The following is an 18,599-nucleotide window of genomic DNA, read 5'->3' on the forward strand; positions in this document are numbered from 1 at the left end:
CCCATAAGTTCTGTGATTTTTTTTTCAGACTTTCCAATTCTTCTTTTTGTTGATCCCATGCCTTCTTCATGTCCTCCCTCAATTTATTTATTTCGTTTTTGAAGAGGTTTTCCATTTCTGTTCGTATATTCAGCATTAGTTGTCTCAGCTCCTGTATCTCATTTGACTACTGGTTTGTTCCTTTGACTGGGCCATATTTTCAATTTTCTGAGCGTGATCCGTTATCTTCTGCTGGCGTCTGGGCATTTAGTCAGATTTCCCGGGGTGTTGGACCCAACAGTTTGAAAGATTTTTCTGTGAAATCTCTGGGTGCTGTTTTTCTTATCCTGCCCAGTAGGTGGTGCTCGTGGCACTCGTTTGTCTGTGGGTCCCACCAGTAAAAGATGCTGTGGATCCTTTAACTTTGGAAAACTCTCGCCGTGGGGGAGGTTCGCCAACCGAAGCGGCTTGGAAGAGTTCCAATCCGAATCTCCCAGCCGGCCCGGGTATCCAAACACGGGGAGGGTCGCCGGCCGCCGCAGCCCGGGAGAGCGCCCGTCCGAATCTCCTAGCTGGCCCGGGGCGCCAAGCGTGGCGGGAGGGCGCCAGCCGCCGCAGCCCGGGGAGTACACCGTTCCCAGCCGGACCGGGAAGCCACGTGTTTGGAAGGGACCCTGGTCACCGTTCTCTGCAGCCTGGGGATCTCCGATCCAATTCTCCCAGGTGGTTCGGAGGGCCGCGCGTGGGGGGGGCACCAGCCGCCGCGGCTTGAGGGGACCACCTGTCCAATTCTCCCAGCTAGCCCGGGAAGGAGGGAGGGAGGGACTCCGGCTGCCTGCCACCCCGGCCCGGGGAAGCCTGCGCCCCTCGGCGATCTCACCGGAGCGGGTTCTCCCAGTCAGTCAGCCGTTCCAGAATGGGGTACGCTGTGTTCTTGATCTCTGTTGTGACTCCGGGAGCTGTTCTGTATCGTTTCTACTCCCCTAGTAGCTGTTCTGGAGGAGGAACTAAGACCCGCGCGTCTTACTAAGCCGCCATCTTCTCCGGAAATCCCACCATCTTACCAGGCCTCTTTTTAATGAGGGAAGAGATGTCAACTACACGTCAGAGCCTCGAGCATGCAGCTTTCACGAAACCAGTGGCTGCATGGTCAACAGCTCAGCTGAGAATTGTCTTCTTCTGGGTGGGTTTACACTCATAACAAGATAAGCACCAGCTAAGCAAAATGATGATGCTTTCATCAAATTGCACACTCAGAGGTTCTTTCCCAGTCTAGAAAAAGTAACATTTTCATGGAGGACTCTCGTTTAATGAAGTTGACAGTGTGATCAATCTGTCATGCTGGAGCCCTCGGTTCAATTCTTGGTGACTGCCCATGCAAAAAGAATACTGCACGTGGCCCAAGTACTCCACGAGTTATGGGCGCCTCCTCCGTGGGTCCCACAGGAAGAAATTGCCTGTCCTTCCTGTGGTTGTGGTGCCTACTGGAAGAAATCGCCCCTTAATTTCTATACTGTGGAAATAAAATACCTTCCTAACAATGGCAGTATCTGGATGTACGAATATGGAGCAATCTTAAAGATACAATGTCGGTTTATAGAGTATGCTTTTGTTTGTGTTACAAAGGAAAATGCTCTCACAACACATTCTTCTTTTTTTTTTTACATGGGCAGACACTGGGAATCGAACCCGGGTCCTTTGGCATGGCAGGCGAGCATTCTCGCCTGCTGAGCCACTGTGGCCCACCCTCACAACACATTCTTGAATGCAAAAGGGACAGGGACTCAGTCTGACTGGACTCAAGGCTTAGCTCTCCACCTCCCCTGGCCTTTAACATGTCATTGAAGTTTTCTAAGTCCCAGCTCATTCACCTACAATATATAAACATTCATCTAACAAAAAAATTACCTGTTTTAGTTTCCTAGCTGCTAAAACAAATGCTATACAATAGGATGGCTTAACAACAGGATTTATTGGCTCATAGTTTCAAAGGCTAGAAGGTGTGCTTCTTCCCAGGGTCAGTATATTCTGGTTGCCTGGCAATCTTTGACTCTGCTTTTCTGTCACATGGCAAGGTACACAACGGCACTTCTCCTTTCTCTTCTGGGTTGTGTTGACCCCCAGCTTCTGGCTGTTCCCCAAGTCTTTTCCTTTTAGATCCAATTCCACTGCTTATAAGAACTTCAGACATACTGGATTAATCTCCACCCTCATTCAGTTTGGGCACAGCTTAACGAATAACATCTTTAAAGGTCCTATTTACAAATGGTAGGCTTATACGTAGAGGACCACGGATTGGGACCTGAATCTGTCTTTTGTGGAAGACATGATTCAGTCCCCAACAGTGTCATAGGATTTGGGGAAGATTTAATGAAGTACTATATGTATAGTAACCACTAATAACTGTTTACTGCTATTATGATTGTGATTATTTGATGGAAGGATTCATAAGGATCTGGTAATACTGATTGGCTCCAAAGGGAGTCTTGAGGGTCTTGAAATGGGAGGAAGACTTATTTTTTCTAATTAAAAAAAAAAAAAGAAAAAAGCAATATGCACATTTCCAGGAAGTGAGCAATGAGAGAATACAAGACAATCTTGCCTGAAAATGTGCCATAGTGATGTCTGCCTACTCAGTCCACAGGCGGAAATCTATACCACACTCTGTTCATATTACAAGACTGACCTCTTAGAGAGTTTGTTCCAAGAACAGATATTTCACAAGAACACACTGTCCCCATATTAAAATACAGCCACAATGGTACTAAAAAGAAAGAAATGTCCCTTTATGTAATATGTTCACTCACATGTCAAGGGGATTAGGATGTACTATTATCAAAATAAACAAAGAAATAGCTCTGGTTCTACAGATAAATACCTGTATGTAGAAAGGAATTCCAGCACTACGCCTTGTAGCACAGAGTTTAGATGAAGGATCACTGCATTTAATTTCCTCTAAAACATTCCATAACCACTGTTCCAGTAGCTTTTGCAGACCCACATTAGGGCACCTAAGAGGCATACATAAGCAAACATTTAGAATTATTAGATACCAAAAGGCAAATGTACAAAGTACTGATACACATTAATAGACAGAAAAGATAGGCATGGTTATGTGAGTATACCAGGAACTAGTGATTTTTTTACTTAGATTGGAATGTACAATGTATGAATAAAACTGTTTAAAAATGACAAAAAAAAGTTAGAAAAGAATAAACATCCTTATATTTGGGGGTGGGGGAGAGTGTGAAATATATAAATATCTTACTTTCTACTTTTCATCTACTTTTCTCTTTATTATGGGTCTTAGCATCTGAAGCAATTACAGGCTCCATATATAAAAGCATGTCACCATAACTTGGTCTTGTCTGAAAAATGTTTTAATACTGTATTCATATTCAAACTTTCCTAAGGGAGGTTAATATTTAGCACTCTAAGACTAAAGATTTTCAACAGAAAGACTATAACTTTATAGTTTACTGTAATTTATGTTCGACATTTATAGAGATTATATACAAATACAAAGAACACTTTATTTTAAATATATTTTTAGGAATCCTTCTCATTTCCTCAAATTTGGCATATCACAAAAATAAAATTTTCAAACAGATCTTATGATCTTAGTAAAGCAGATTATCTAGGAAGAAACATAAATGTTTTAGGTTTTTTTTGAACATTAATGTCAGTGATTTAATGCTCTATAAAACTAAGCATTATCTTAAGGTTCTTAAAGACAATCGCATTTCATTTTTAATTTTTAAACTTATGCCCTGTAAGACCATATAATATCTTCCTAGAAAGTAGCATATTCAGTGGTAGAAGGATACAATTATCTTAGGAAGTAACTGCATTTAGCTTAAATTAATATATGAGGAAGATGGCGGCTTAGTAAGACGCGCGGACCTTAGTTTCTTCTCCAGGACACCTACTAGGGGAGTAGAAACGATACAGAAAGTGCCCAAAGCCACAACAGAGATAAAAAAGACAGCGTACCCCATCCTGGAATGGCTGGCTGGCTGAGAGAAGCAGCTCGGGTGAGATCGCCGAGGCGCGTGGGCCTTACCGGGCGGGGTGGCAAGCGGCCGGAGTTACTCCCTTCCCCCTTCCCGGGCCGGCTGGGAGAATTGGAGAGGTGGTCCCCTGAAACCAAGGCGACTGGCGCCCACACCACGCGCAGCCCCCGGACCAACTGAGAGAATTGGATCGGAAACCCCCAGGCCGCGGAGAACGGTGACCCCGTGACTCCCGGGGAACGTGCACTCTCTCGGGCGGGCCGCTGCCGCTGGCGCCCTCCTGCCACGCTTGTTGCCCAGGGCCGACTAGGAAATTCGGACGGGCTCTTTCCCTGGCTGCGGCGACCAGCAACCCTCCCCGCGTTCGGACCCCGGGCCGGCTCAAGCCGCTTCGGCTAGCGAACCCCCAGGACGGCGAGAGTTTTCCAAAGTTTAAGGTCCCACAGCACCTTTTACTGGTGGGACCCGCAGACAAACGTGTGCCACGAGCGCCACCTACTGGGCAGGATAAGAAAAACAGAACCCAGAGATTTCACAGAAAAATATTACAACCTTGCTGGGTCCAAAACCAAGAGAAATCTGAATAAATGCCCAGACGCCAGCAGCAGAAGATAACTGTCCACGCTCAAAAGATTGAGAATATGGCTCAGTCAAAGGAACAAACCAATAGCTCAAATGAGACACAAGAGCTGAGACAACTAATGCTGAATATACGAACAGAAATGGAAAACCTCTTCAAAAATGAAATCGATAAATTGAGGGAGGACATGAAGAGGACATGGGCTGAACATAATATATGAAAACAAACACCTAAAAATCCAAAGGAAAAATGTTCTCTCTTAAATTGAAGAATATATCTTGCAGAAAGATAACTGATTTTCAATTTATGTGAGAATTAGATCTCTTAAAACCACCTATGAGATTTTTTTATTTACTCTAATGCGGTGAAACTTCAGTTTGTCAGTAAAAATTAAAAATAATTCAAATTTAGTTGTATATCTGACATAGAACAAATTTAAATTAATGATACTACTTTAAAGAAAGCATTTTTTAAAGTTTGAATGGACCTAAAAAATACGATTTCAACCATAAATGTTACAATTAAATCTCCCCAATCCCCGCAGGCTCTGTGGTTTAAGGTTTCCTTTTAGCACTGTAATATCCAGTATGACACCCCATCCCCTTAGCCACCAAATCCAGCAATCAAAAATGTGAGCCACTAGATTAAAAGAAGCAAATGCAATATGTGGACTTTATTAGATACTGATTTGAATAAACCAAAAATTTTTAAATTCTAGACCTTAGAAGGCACCAAAGAATTATTTCTAGGGTGTGCCTATGGTACTGTGAACAAGAAAGAAAGCGTCCAAAATTTTTAGAGATGAATTCTGAAGTACATGGGGTAAAAATAACAGTTACAGGATTTTTTAAAAACCTTAAACTTTTATTTTGAAATACTTCCAAACATAGAGAAGAGTTACAAAATTAATATAAACCCAGAGAACACCAACAGTCGTCTTCTTCCCAGATACCAAACTGATCAATTTTAACATTTTGCCATATCTGCTGTATCATTCTATCCATCCATCCATTCATCCTTCTGTATATCTATCTATCAAGCCAATTGCTGACCACTTGAGTGTTGGTTGTATACACCATCCTCTTGAACACATATCCTAAGAACAGGGTTAATCACTTATGTAACCCCCTCAAGTATAGTTATCAAATAATTTAACATTGATATAAAGCTTACAGTCTATATTCCAATTTGTTAATGTCCCAATAATGTCCCTCTTAAGCCTTTTCTCCTCCCTTGCTAGGTTCCATCCATTCAGGATCATGTATTACACTTGTCATTGTTTCTTTAATTGCCATTTCTTTTTTTTTTCTAATTGTGCGAACATATATATATATATATATATACACAACATAAATTTCCCAACTGAACCACTCTCAAGCATACCAGTAAATGGAATCAATCACATTCACAATATTGCAGTACCCTCACCACTTTCTATTACTAAAACTTTTCCATCTCTCCAAACAGAAGCCCTGTAACTCATTTTGTATTAACTCTCCATTCCCCTTTCCCCCTGCCCCTGGCAACCTGTACTGTAATTTCTGTCACTATGAACTTGCATATTATCCACCATTTTCTTTGTAGTTACCATGAGATGAAATCTAACATCCTAAATCTATAACAATTTCATTTGTTTTGACACCAACTTAACTTCAACAGTATATACAAACTATGCTCCTATACCCTTCTGTAGTTCTTATTCCTTTTTTTTTTTTTTCCAAAGAGAGGAAGAGTTTATTACTACTGGCACAGTAGGAGAGCAGATGGCCTAGCAGCCCAAGATCTGTCTCCCCAAGTTTAGGGGGTTCAAGGTTTTTAAGGATTTTACCAAGGGGAGCTGAGATCATTTCACATAGCAAGTTCAAAGCAGAAAAGAAGACAGTGTTATCATTATCATATTATTGCATTTTTATACATTATACGTCCAATTTGTCTTTTAGATTCTGTGAAAAAAAGAAAGTGGAGTCACAAACCAAAAATACAACACTACTGGTATTTATATTTGCCATGTAATTGCACTCACAGGAGATCTTTATTTCTTCATGTGGCTTCAATCTATGTCTACTATCCTTTCCTCTCAACCTGTAGAACTCGATCTATCATCTTTTGTAGGGTTGGTCTAGTGGTGAGAAAATTCCTCAGTTTTTGTTTATTTGGAAATGTCCTAGTCTTGCTCTTACTTTTGATAGACAGTTTTGCCAGATCCAGAATTCTTGGTTGGCAATTTTTTACTTTAGCAGTTTTATGTGTCTTCTGAATATCTTCTCGCCTCCTTGGTTTCCACTGAGAAATTGGCACTTAATCTTATCAAGGCTCCCTTGTATGTGACACACTGCTTCTCTGTATGTTTCTTCTCTATATTTGGCATTCAACAGTTTATTTTAATATGCCACATTGTGTTTTTACCTGGGTTTATCCAGTTTGGAATTTGTTCAGCATCCTAGATTTCTATATTCATGTCTTTCATTAAATTTTGGGAAGTTTACAGCCATTATTTATTTGAATATTCTCTGCCACTTTCTCTCTTGTCTTCTACTTCTGGGATTTCCACAATTGGGCATGCACACTGTGGTGTCCCACAGGTATCTCAGCCTCTATTCACTTTACATACTTCTTTCTGTTGCTTAGACTGAATGATTTCAACTGTCTTATTTTCAAATAGTCTAATATTTTCTTCTGCTAGATCCAGTATACAGTTAATTCCCTCTACAGAAATTTTAATTTCTGTCACTGTGGTCTTCAGTTCTGTTTGGTTCCCTTTCATAATTTCCATCTCTCTATTGGGATTCTCTTTATGGTAATCTATAATTTTACTGATTTAGAGAAGAGCTCCAGCCCAAAGAGTAGGGGCCTCCTTGATTCTTTCTGCATAGGTGTCTTGGGCATGCATGTGTGGCCCTAGAAATTCCCCTGTGTACATGGTTCCAAATGCCCCTTCTTCCTTAGGAAACAATTTCCTCACAGTCTGGGCACTGCAGTGTATGTCCTACAGCCAGTAATCCCTTGCCCCTGAAGCACAACTTCATTGCCCTCCCATAGCATCCTTTAGGAAAGCTCAATGACCTGCCTTCTACAGGTAGGGCAAGGTCTGGGACAATCTGTCCTACGCTTTTATATTTTTAAGGATTGATATTACTTCCCAATCACTGGATTTTACATATTTTTAAAATTAAGGTAAATGTCTAGTGTTTCATTAAGTACTTTCTCTAGTTGATTACTAATTTCCTCAATCAAAAACTGAAATCCAAATTCCTCAGAGTAGTTATTAAAATGCAAATGATATAATGGATTATTGCCTTCTTTTGCTCCTTCTTCACTGATTCTTAAGTATTTCTGGGTTAATTCACTCCAAAATGGGTGAGGGCAAAGACAAAGAAGAAGAGAAGAAAAGAGAGAGAGAATTAAAACAGAAGACAATTTTTTGTGACCTAACCACCAAGAAAAAGTTGAGGAAAGTAAAAGCTACTTGCTCTGTGATTATCTGTGATTTTCACTTTCTTGTACTTTCTTCCTTATCATAGTACCATGGGCAATTTCGGACTGGCATATAGATAATAATGCAATCTAAGGTCAAATCTCCTATAGGGATTTACTGTGCTTGAAAAACCAAGGGGAGAACAATTCAGGAAATGAGTAGCATTTTCCTATTTCCTTATTCTTCCTATCAAAGTGCGCTGAAATACTAGTACAACAAATACTAGTTTGGGAGCATTCTCCAAAACTGTCAGTGAGCTTTCCCTGAGCCTCTCTGAGCAGGCCACACCAAGGTTCTATCTAGCAAAGCCAACCAATTAAGGAGGCAGGCAAGCCTGGAATTAGAGTTGGCCACCTCACCATGTGTCACCCTCCCCTATTTGAAATTAGAATGGTTCTTGACTCTTAACGAAATCTTGATCTAACAACTAAAAAATAGAATCAGTAAAACAAGGACAATGTCAGAGACACACAATACTATTTATATAAAGCTTTAAATCATGTAATACAATATTGTATATTGTTTATAAACCTATTATGAAGTAACATTATAAAAATATTCATGGGAATAATAAATGACAAATTGTAGATGGTAATTACCTCTGTGGAAGGAAAAAGAGATATAGGATTGGAGTTCATACACAGAAGGCTTCAAGAATATCTGTAACATTTTACTTTTTAAAAATCTGAAATAAATTTGGCAAAGATATTAAAAGCTGGTTTGTGCCTACACAACTGTTATTTCAGTATTCTCCATATTCTTATACAGCTATTAAGTGACAGAGCAAGAATTAAAATATAGATTGACAAAAGTCCTTGCTTAAAAAGAAGGCATTACTTCAAGGTGTCTGCTCTAAAGGCTCAGACACACATTTGCCTTGATCTGACTCATGATAAAGGTACCATTAATTCTCTATTGTTTGCATCAGTGAATTTCATTCATTCATTTTTTTTAAAAAAGATTGACAGAGTACCTAATGGTTACTTGACACTTTGCTGTGCTCTGGGAAAGGAAGAATAGAATGATAATTTCAAATTACACATAATTTAGAAAGTGCTGTCATGTAGCTTTGGAATATATTACAGAGCATATCATTTTTTAAAAGCTACCTTCCTAATCACACTTTATTCAATTTACCATTTACATTGATTTCAAGTCCTGAGTGTTGACCATCAGTGGGGTGGGGGATACGGGGAGGAAGGGGGGTGGTGATGTGGATGAAAAGCTAGGTGGAAAACTGAAATATCCTACTGAAAATTCACATAGCTGATAACCCACTTATGACTGCCTTGGAGTTAACTATATCTCAGTTCATTTCTGGAAGTCCTTCAACAACCCTGGGCAACTGGGGAAATTTATAACAGTTAATACACTGTTTTTTTTAACTAAATGATTCACCACTGGCTTAATGGAATTATTTCAACTGCAAACACAAAGCAACTAATTTTATCTTTAAACATAGTACATTTAAAGCCAATACATGAAGCAAAATTCCCATAATTTTTATTATCAAAACTGGAAGCACCAGGAACCTAACCATGTACAACCATGAAATGCCATACTCAAATGAGTAGGGAATAAGCCTCTGTTGAAATCTTTCTCAAATAATAGTTTACTTACCAAGCTGTTATCAAGGGCTCTTAGCACAAGAAAGCAGAAAACTATTTCCTTTCCCCATAAACACAAATTTTCATTTTGTCAGGTTTAAGCGCAACTCCAAATGAAAATTCAGTCCAATAAATAAGTTACTGGGTTGAGAAAAATGTTACTTATTTGCTAATTATTTGCTAATTGTTAATAAACTTGTATCTTATCATGGTTCCTCATTTTTCTTCCCTTATTTTCATTAGTCAATCTTTTAAATAATTCTAGATAATGCAAAACAAAAAAACAAACATCATTTTACAGACTAAATCAGAATTTGTACCTAATCTTAACACTGAGCAAATGATGTGTTTACTCAAGAGCAACATCGTATGTCATCACTATTATCATCTGAATGAAAATAGCAATAAACAACAATCTTAACTAACAGCCTGGCTAATCAGAATAACATACTTTCTGATTCCTAAAACACTATGCAACACATATCTAAGAGAATGATATATAGGCAATCAAGGGAAGAATAATTAGTACTGGTCTGATACACAATACAAAGACATAAGATTTGACTATTTTTTACAGCTGAAAACAAGAAGAAATTGAAAAACACCTATTTACATATTTAAAAAGGTTGAGGCTTTTAGGGAAAGAAGATGAAAATATAATCTAATAATTTTAGAATCACTACCAAATCTCTACTATATTACTGTTTCGAGAATTCCATTTTTCTCGAAAACTCTCCCAAATCCAAGGTTTTGCAAAGCAAAGTTTATCTGCATAGAACATAAAAAGCAATAGAGGGCGGTGCAACAGTGGCTTAATGGCAGAATTCTCACCTGCCATGCCAGAGACTCAGGTCTGATTCCCAGTGCCTGCCTATGCAAAAAAAACTCAACAGAATCTATTGTCTTTGAACTGGGATGGGAAGGCTATACACCCTTATACTTGGCTACAGCAAACCCTCTAGGTTTGGAGGGAAAATATCATCTACAATGTGAAAAAGAAGTGTCTGCTTTCACAAGCTACGTGCTTGTCTATGGACTAGTTTAAAATTATTCATTGATGATACTGGATAAAATGATCTAAGATACCAAATACATGTATTTGAGAATAGGATAAAGGCAGCTTGGAGAGGACAAGTACAATTTTTGAGAACAGAAACTTTACCTCAATTTATTTTATACATTTATGTAGTTTCTCCTTTGTCCCATCCTCCCTTTTTCCCCCTTTCCAAGCAACTCCATAACATACATCTATGTATGTTATTCATAATCTTAAAGCTATTTACCATGGCCCATACATATTAACGTCTGTACGGTTCCCAGGATACCTTTTATTTTTATACCTATGTGGCTGAAGGCTCTCAGAAAAAAGGATTTCCAGGGAGTATAAAAATCCAAACTCCTCTTCCTGGCTCACAAAGCCCTACATATCTGCAGCCACCTCATTCAACTTCATCTTGTACCATTTCATTTTTAAATAAACCAAGGGCTTTTGCATTAGTTGCTCACATCACTTGGAAAGCCCCTTCCTCAGAAATCTTTGCTTCTTGAGATTCAGGCTTTGGCTTAAATATTACTTTAGTGTATGAGGAAAGAGAGACTTTGCCATCAAATTCAATCACATCAACTATATACTGCCATGTGTATTGAATTGGAAATTAGATGGTTTCTAATTATGGTATATCCCCTTCTCTTAAAATATAAGGGACATATCCCATGAAATCAGGGACATTCCCCATCCTAGTTACTTATCTATTCCCAACATCTCAAACAGGACCTGTCACCCAATAGGAAGCTCAATTAAATATCTGTAGAATAAATAATATTTATTCATTTATTCTATAGATATAAATTACCTGTTGAGTGTGGCATTCTGAAAAACCAAGTTGACAAAGAAAGGGTATTAAGCCTGGAAAAGAAAGTATAAGCAATGTTTGGGTTCTAATGATAAGAAATGCCATCAGCGAGTTAGCAGGTGATTCAGCACCTTAGTTTCCTCTAATAGGTATAAATGAATTCAGCAAATTCTCATATACCAAAGTCGCCATATGACAACATTTTCTTACTGAAATTAACAAATAACCTATTAAAATCTAATATATTTGCCTAAAATTTGCCCCAAAAGATAATTTTTCTAAGATGCAAGAACAAAACCAGTTAGAGGCTAGTTCAGGTTCATGTACAGTTATTGAACTGAGGTCTGTACAGTTGTGTGTGAACATGAGTTAGAATCATGTTTTGAAAACTAAGGTTTCTGAGATTTAGCTATAGATACAGCATTTAATTTACAGTATAATCTTACCTTCTTAATTAACTCTCTCTAGGATATACCCTTCAGTTTCATGGTTTCAGTTATCTCCTCTGTGTGGATGACTCCAAATACACACTTCCAGCCAGAGCAGCAAACTGATTCTGTTGGCCCAGGACTGAAGTTTTCCACAGTGCTAGACTTGCAGTACTAAAAAAGCCGAGGGTCCCAGGGCAAATCCAAATGGCTGATCACTCTCAAGCTCCTGCCCTATATTTTGAACTGTCTGCTATCCCTCTAGATAACCTACCAGTCTAAAACATCATCCCACCTCTTATCAGGCCCTAATTCTTGACTTGATTTTTTTGTTAATGGCATTAATCACTCTTCCCATCACCAGGGATAGATATCTCAGTGAGTAGATCTCCCTCTTGACCTTTATTCTCTTGAAAATTATCTAATATACTTACCTAATCCCAAATATAAAATGGCAGTCTGGAATATCCTTTCAGAACAAAAGATCACGTTTTACAAATCTTTTTATCCTCTATCACAATTCCTTATATAAAGCAGGTGATCAATAAACTTTTGTTGAACCACTAATTTTTTAAATAATTTGAAGTACCAGAAAAATATGTGGGTTCTAGTGCTAGCTCTGCTACCAATTAGTTCTGTGACCATGGACAAATCATTTGATGGCTCAGTGTCTAAGAATTAAAATGATAACTATAAAAATGCTTTGAAAATCAATGAGATATTATTATCTGGGTTACTATTAACAAATGGGGAAGACAATGATCCTAAACTATATAAACACTGGAAGCTTCTGATGAGAATGTCCCCAAAACACCTCATAATGGCCCAACACAAGCCTTCATTTCTTGTTCAGGTCTTCTCTTAGTTCCAAGGAGTTAAATGTTTCAGATTCAGATGCTAATACAGGGTCACAACTCTGCCCTACCATATTATACTATCAATTATCAAAAACAGCTCTTCTAGCACAGCATGTAGCACACTGTAGATGTTCAATATTTTGATAAATGATAAATAGGGCCATTTCGTGTGGGTCCCAGTGGTTGCACATTAGCTGTGTCTTCAATTAGGCAAAAAATTGGAAAACCAAGTGTAGAAAAGTGGGACTGTACTTTAAGACCTATCAATGGTGAAGTCACTGTTCCTGTAAAAACACAATAGCCAAACCTAGAGTTCTAAATATTCAAAGAACCTTCTATCTACTCCCCAGCAAGGGAAGATTACTTTTTAAGGAAGTGATTTCAAAACTCCAAAGTTGCTGGGGTTTATGATAATGAAGGAATTGAGAGGTAAAAATGGAACCATGCAAGACTTCCAGAAATAATGCTGTAAACCTAGTTGTTTGTTTTGGTTCCTCACCATAGGTCAGCAAGGAAAAGGGAAAAGTTCCCCAGGAAAGCAGTCCTTGGTTCTTGTGCCAACTGTATGCAGTCATCAATCACCGCCTGGGGGAATTCCAAAATCCTGCTTTTGTTAGCAAATGTCTTTCTACTAAAAGAGCCGACATCCTCTCTGTCTGGAGACTCTTCTGTTTTATTTCATTGTGTCAAATTAATACAAAATGCACAGTGTCTCTGGCCTTTGAGTACATCATAAAATTGCAACTTTCTTAAAAGGAGTTCAAAGTTCTTCATAAACAACTCACTGACACTAAAAGTTATGAATCTACAAAATATTCCTATGAGATCACTTTACCAGTTTTAAAAAAAATTTTACTGAAAATTTATACAATTTCCCTCAATCTTTCATACTCTGAAATCCCCAAACTTTCCCAATAAGAAACAAGAAAGTAGCATCATATAATCCGCAGAATGTTCAAAGCTGAAAGAAGCCTTAGCGTTAACCATCTTATTTTATCAAAGGGAAACAGCAGCCTAAAGAGGTTAAACAGTTTGCTTTATGTCAGCAAAGCTGGGAGGTAGAGCTTAGCTTTCATTTGCAGCTCAGTATTCTATTCTCTACACTCCAGGAAGAGTGGTGGTTGGGGACCTGGAGTGGGAGAGAACATATTGGGGAGCGATGACACCACTGATTTTCCTCTTCATCACAGTCAAGAATGGGTCACAAATTAGCAAAATTCTCAGTAAAGACGCAGAGATGTTCTTTTTGCTTCCTATGCTAAGTGCTATGGTCTGAGTCCCTATTAAAAGTAACAGATTATGGCTGCTGTTCAGGCCTTTGTGTTTTCTTGAGCAGATCACTGAAGCAAATTATTGTTCCATAAACAGATTAGTCCAACTTCTATCCACACAGCACTCACTTGTAGTGGGTAAGTATTCTAAGATAAGCATAAAACCCGCAGACTGAAATCAAATTACAAATGCTCTATGCCCAACTAATTGGTCATTAGACTATTTTGTGCCAATAAATCAAGTGCCCTGACTATAAGTGGTTTTCCAACGGCTTCATCCAGAGATTCATTCTCCAAGGTTTAGTAACACAGTTATTTTTTGTTGAGTTCTGATTAGTTACATTATTATTGTTAATTGAGAAATGTTCCCTCCATTTCCTCAAACTCTTCTACTATGGTATTTTTCCTAACTTAAGAGATTTTCCAATCTCCAATTATTTTATAAGCTAAACTCTACTCCATTCATTCTTTCTTTAGTCTAGTATTATGTTTATTATTTCAAGGTTCATATTTATTATTTCAAATTAAACTAAATACTGACAGATGTTCTGGGAGGTTGTGTGCACATTTTCAAAAGGGAACATAACCCTTCGAAGCATGGAGAAACTTTAAGCCTGAAAAATGATTTGCTTCAATGAGATCCAGTGAGAAAGTGGCCTATCAATAGAAGCCATCTTAACCTCTCTTACCACCACCAAAAATTGTTGAGGTTTTACTCCAGGCTAAAACTCAGGGAGCTATTTTAAAGCCTCAGCTGCAGGCACTGGCAATAATAACAATGATCAAATCTTAACAATTACCAATCAGAGGGCTCTGGCAAGAAACAGTGAATTAAAAGACGTGGATAGAAGGATGCACCAGATAGATGGTTTTCATAATATTCGAAATCATTGATCATTGAGACCAAGGAGAAAAATTAGTATTTCGAAACTCTGGCACTAATAAAACTAGGATTCAGCTTACTGACTGAGAACAGGCTTCCTCTGCTGTTGTGTCTAAAGGACAAAGCATTATTACGAAGACCTTAAAAACGAGTGATCAAAGGAGATCTGACTCAACTATAGAAGGAGGCTGAAAAACAAAAATAAAAACTCAGGGGTCAGTAGCAACTCACAGACCAAAGACACAAAACTTAGATTTTAAAATCAAGACATTCAAGCTTTTCCCAAATCCTTTTAATCTACTACAGAATGGGAAATTAAAAAGATTTTTCTCTATATAAATTATTATATGGCTTCCCAGGGTGGATCTTCACTTAATTATTCTTAATTATTAACATTTCAAGTAAAATTAGTAAGACACTTCAGTGAAAAATAAAAGATGTCTTATTTAGGCATGTTTGCCAAAGGAAATGAAAATAAAGCTTTAGACAAAATTATATATTTTTTCATATAGAGTTGAATGATTTTCCCCCCAAATCTGACATTCTACATTCTACATTTATTTCTAGTTTCAATTTCATGCTCTTTAGAGACTCAGCCTTTCATTCTCCAGAAAGGTAGAGAAAATTATTTTTTCATTATTATATTTCAAGTGTTCACTAGACATTTTCTGTTGAATTTGAACGGCAGTAGCTATAATTAACTGTTCAAAGTTTAAAATCCATATTCAAATCACTCTGCCCACCATATAATTGATGCCATCCACAAGTCAGCACTAGTTTTTGTTTTGTTTGGCATGGGCAGGCACCGGGAATCGAACTCGGGTCTCCAGCATGGCAGGTGAGAACTCTGCCACTGAGCCATGGTGGCCAGCCCAAGACTAACTAGTTTTAATGAAAAAAAATAGCTAAATGTCAGCTGTCTATTTTCTCAGAACAATAATGCAAAAATGAATGTATTTATTGCCATCAGTATTTGTAGGTTAAGCTATATTTCAATAAACAACACAATTCAAATATACGAAGAGTAAGACAACATCAATTACTCATTAAACTCCCTTCTAGATTTACACTGTAGTCAACAACTTTGACCCTCTGTAGTGAAGTTTTTAATTTAGAGTTGCTCAGATGAAAGCCTGATTTCCCAACTCAATGCCCTAGTTTAGAATACTGTTCATGATCGCTGAGCAAATGACTTGAGACACTAAGATCATAGAAAATGAACATATGCTTCATCAGAAACTTAGATTTAGAATTATGACCATAATGCACTTAATCATTCCATGCATATACTGAGATAAATAATTATGCAGATAAGCAGGTAATCATATGCTTCTTTAAAATGAGAGTATGAATCTTACCTCAAATTCTAAATTGAAAACACTATATATATAAAAAAATCAGATTCTAGAAAATTAACTCAACAAATTGTTTTATCTGTATGTGTGTGCAAGCACTGCTTCAGAAGAGTCCCAGAGAAAAGAATAGTGTCTCACATTCTTTTTTATTCTTCTATGATTGTTTAAGAGTGAAGCTGGTTTACATTTAAAGACATTTTGAATAATCCTATTAAAAGCCAATTCAAACAAATGTGGTTCATGTTTAACTCTTCAGTTATTTATCCATTAATCTCTTTAAGTACTTCCTTCTTTAACATAGCTGTAGTTCAAGAGGTGGCCAGCAGTTGGCCTCAATTTCAGTGGATTTTCATGAACTCCCAGATTTCTTTTTACAAACTTTTAAAATGTTGTATACCTAAATAACTTTTTCATAACTTAAGAGCTTATAAAAAGGACTGTGAATGAAGCAAATTTTGTTTTCAAAATAAAAACCAAACAAAGGTAAGCCACACACAGTATAAAGATATTCCCAACAAAACATTCTGTTCAACAGATTTGAAATGTCTCCACATGGTTTGGAAGCAGCAGTTGAGAACTCATTAACAGGTTGGTTATAAGCCAATATAACAGCTATAAGTTTCTTAAAGTAGCTTAGGAAATGTTGATATATCAACATTTCTTGAGTTCTTCTCACTCCACGTAACTGGAATGCCATCAAAGCACCATTCAACCAGTTGTTCAAAATCTGCGTCCTTAGGCCTCTTTCTCCTTTCATGCTCTCCCCTAAAGACTGCAATTCTCCTAACCATGATGTTTATGGAGACAACTTGCAAATCCACATTTCTGTTATATTATTGCCCTTTCTCAAAATAGTACTCTATCTCAAACTGCTGACTTGAATTATTCTACCAAGATATGCCATCATCAACTCACATTCAACACAGTGAAAACAAACTCATTCATCCATATCTAACCAATTTCTTCTTTCAGCTTGCCTACCTTTGTTAACATCAATCCCATTTATCTGGTCACCACGGCTTAAACCAAGGAATAAACTTGGACTCCCTGGTGTTCTCCATTATCTGCATTCAGTTGGTTCTTGTGGCAGATTGCATTTTTTTAAAGATGGAGACCACAATCTCACATTTCATATGCACTTATGCAATATAATCTTGCCACTTCCCCATCAAAAAGTGGAGTCTAATTCCTTACCCCTTGATTCTGGGCCAGCCTTCTGACTCACCTGCAACTAAAAGAATGTGACTGAAACAATGCTATGAGACTTTCAAATGCTATGAGACATTCTCTTTTTTCCAGAAAAGAGGATGCAGCTTCTGCCTGGTTCTCTTGGAATACCCCTCTGGGGGAAGCCAACTGCCATGTAAGATGTTCAAGTACCCTGAGACTGGAGAGGCTACGTGTAGGCATTCCAATTTACAGTCGCAGCCAGGCCCAGCCTTCTACCCATCCCTAACAAGATGCCAGAAATATGAATCAATCTGGACCTGGGACCCTTCAGGACCCTTCTGAATGTCTCATCTCCCAGACGAATGTTGTCAATCAACTTCAATAAAATACCCTGAAAAGAAGACACCCAGCAGATTCCTGCCCCAATTAACATTCTAGATCATACAATATTATAAAATATGTCCACAGAGTTGTCACCCTGTAGGGCCAAATGTTAACTGAGATGCCACTTCTTTCTCTCCATTCCCAGAGTCATCATCACAGGAGAAGCCCTCATTACTCACATATGGATTGCTATAACTGATTCCAGGCCCTCCTCACTATATTCCATCATCCCAATCCACATAACTAAACATCTCCAACCTAAAAACTATTTTTACGCACCAACCTCACAATCAACACTAATCACATAACTCTTAACATTTGTAAGATAATTTATAATGCAAAGGATTTTCATGAAAAACTATTTCATTTCATCCATGTAGCAAAGCCAGAGAAATCTGTCAGTAGGACATTCTTCTCCTTACTTTAGAGATAAAGATGTCAGAGGATAAGGAGAGTAATAAACCTCTGTACAATCTCACTACCAATAAATGGAATTGATGTATATAAATGAAGACACTATTTTATAGATTACTATTACTCCTCTATTTTATTATGCCTCTTATGTCTGATGCCTCTTTCCATCCCTACTACAGTAAATCTGCTTTCAAGGTATTCCCTAGTCTAGCCTCAATCTATCCAGTTGTACTGTGTTTCCCACTAACCCTCCATGCCCTCACTACAGTGTGGGCAGATTACTCACCTAACATGACATCCTGATTCTAGTCTCTAAACATCTGTCCACAA

The 18,599-nt window shown here is 38.0% G+C and overlaps 1 protein-coding gene across 11 annotated transcripts in view; it reads right to left on the reverse strand.

Annotated features, from left to right (window-relative positions):
* The window catches only part of THADA (THADA armadillo repeat containing), a 456,651-nt gene that overhangs the window by 346,303 nt on the left and 91,749 nt on the right, over positions 1-18,599 (reverse strand). For 9 of the 11 annotated variants that reach the window (XM_077134100.1, XM_077134099.1, XM_077134098.1 and 6 more), the window contains exon 23: positions 2,858-2,990. In XM_077134100.1, the coding sequence (XP_076990215.1) occupies positions 2,858-2,990 (133 nt within the window). Of the gene's footprint in view, positions 1-2,857; positions 2,991-18,599 lie in introns of those variants that run through there. The other 2 variants (XR_013164234.1, XR_013164232.1) reach the window with 2 other exon arrangements.

The sequence above is a fragment of the Tamandua tetradactyla genome, chromosome 17 (assembly GCF_023851605.1).
Source record: "Tamandua tetradactyla isolate mTamTet1 chromosome 17, mTamTet1.pri, whole genome shotgun sequence".
NCBI lineage: Eukaryota > Metazoa > Chordata > Mammalia > Pilosa > Myrmecophagidae > Tamandua > Tamandua tetradactyla.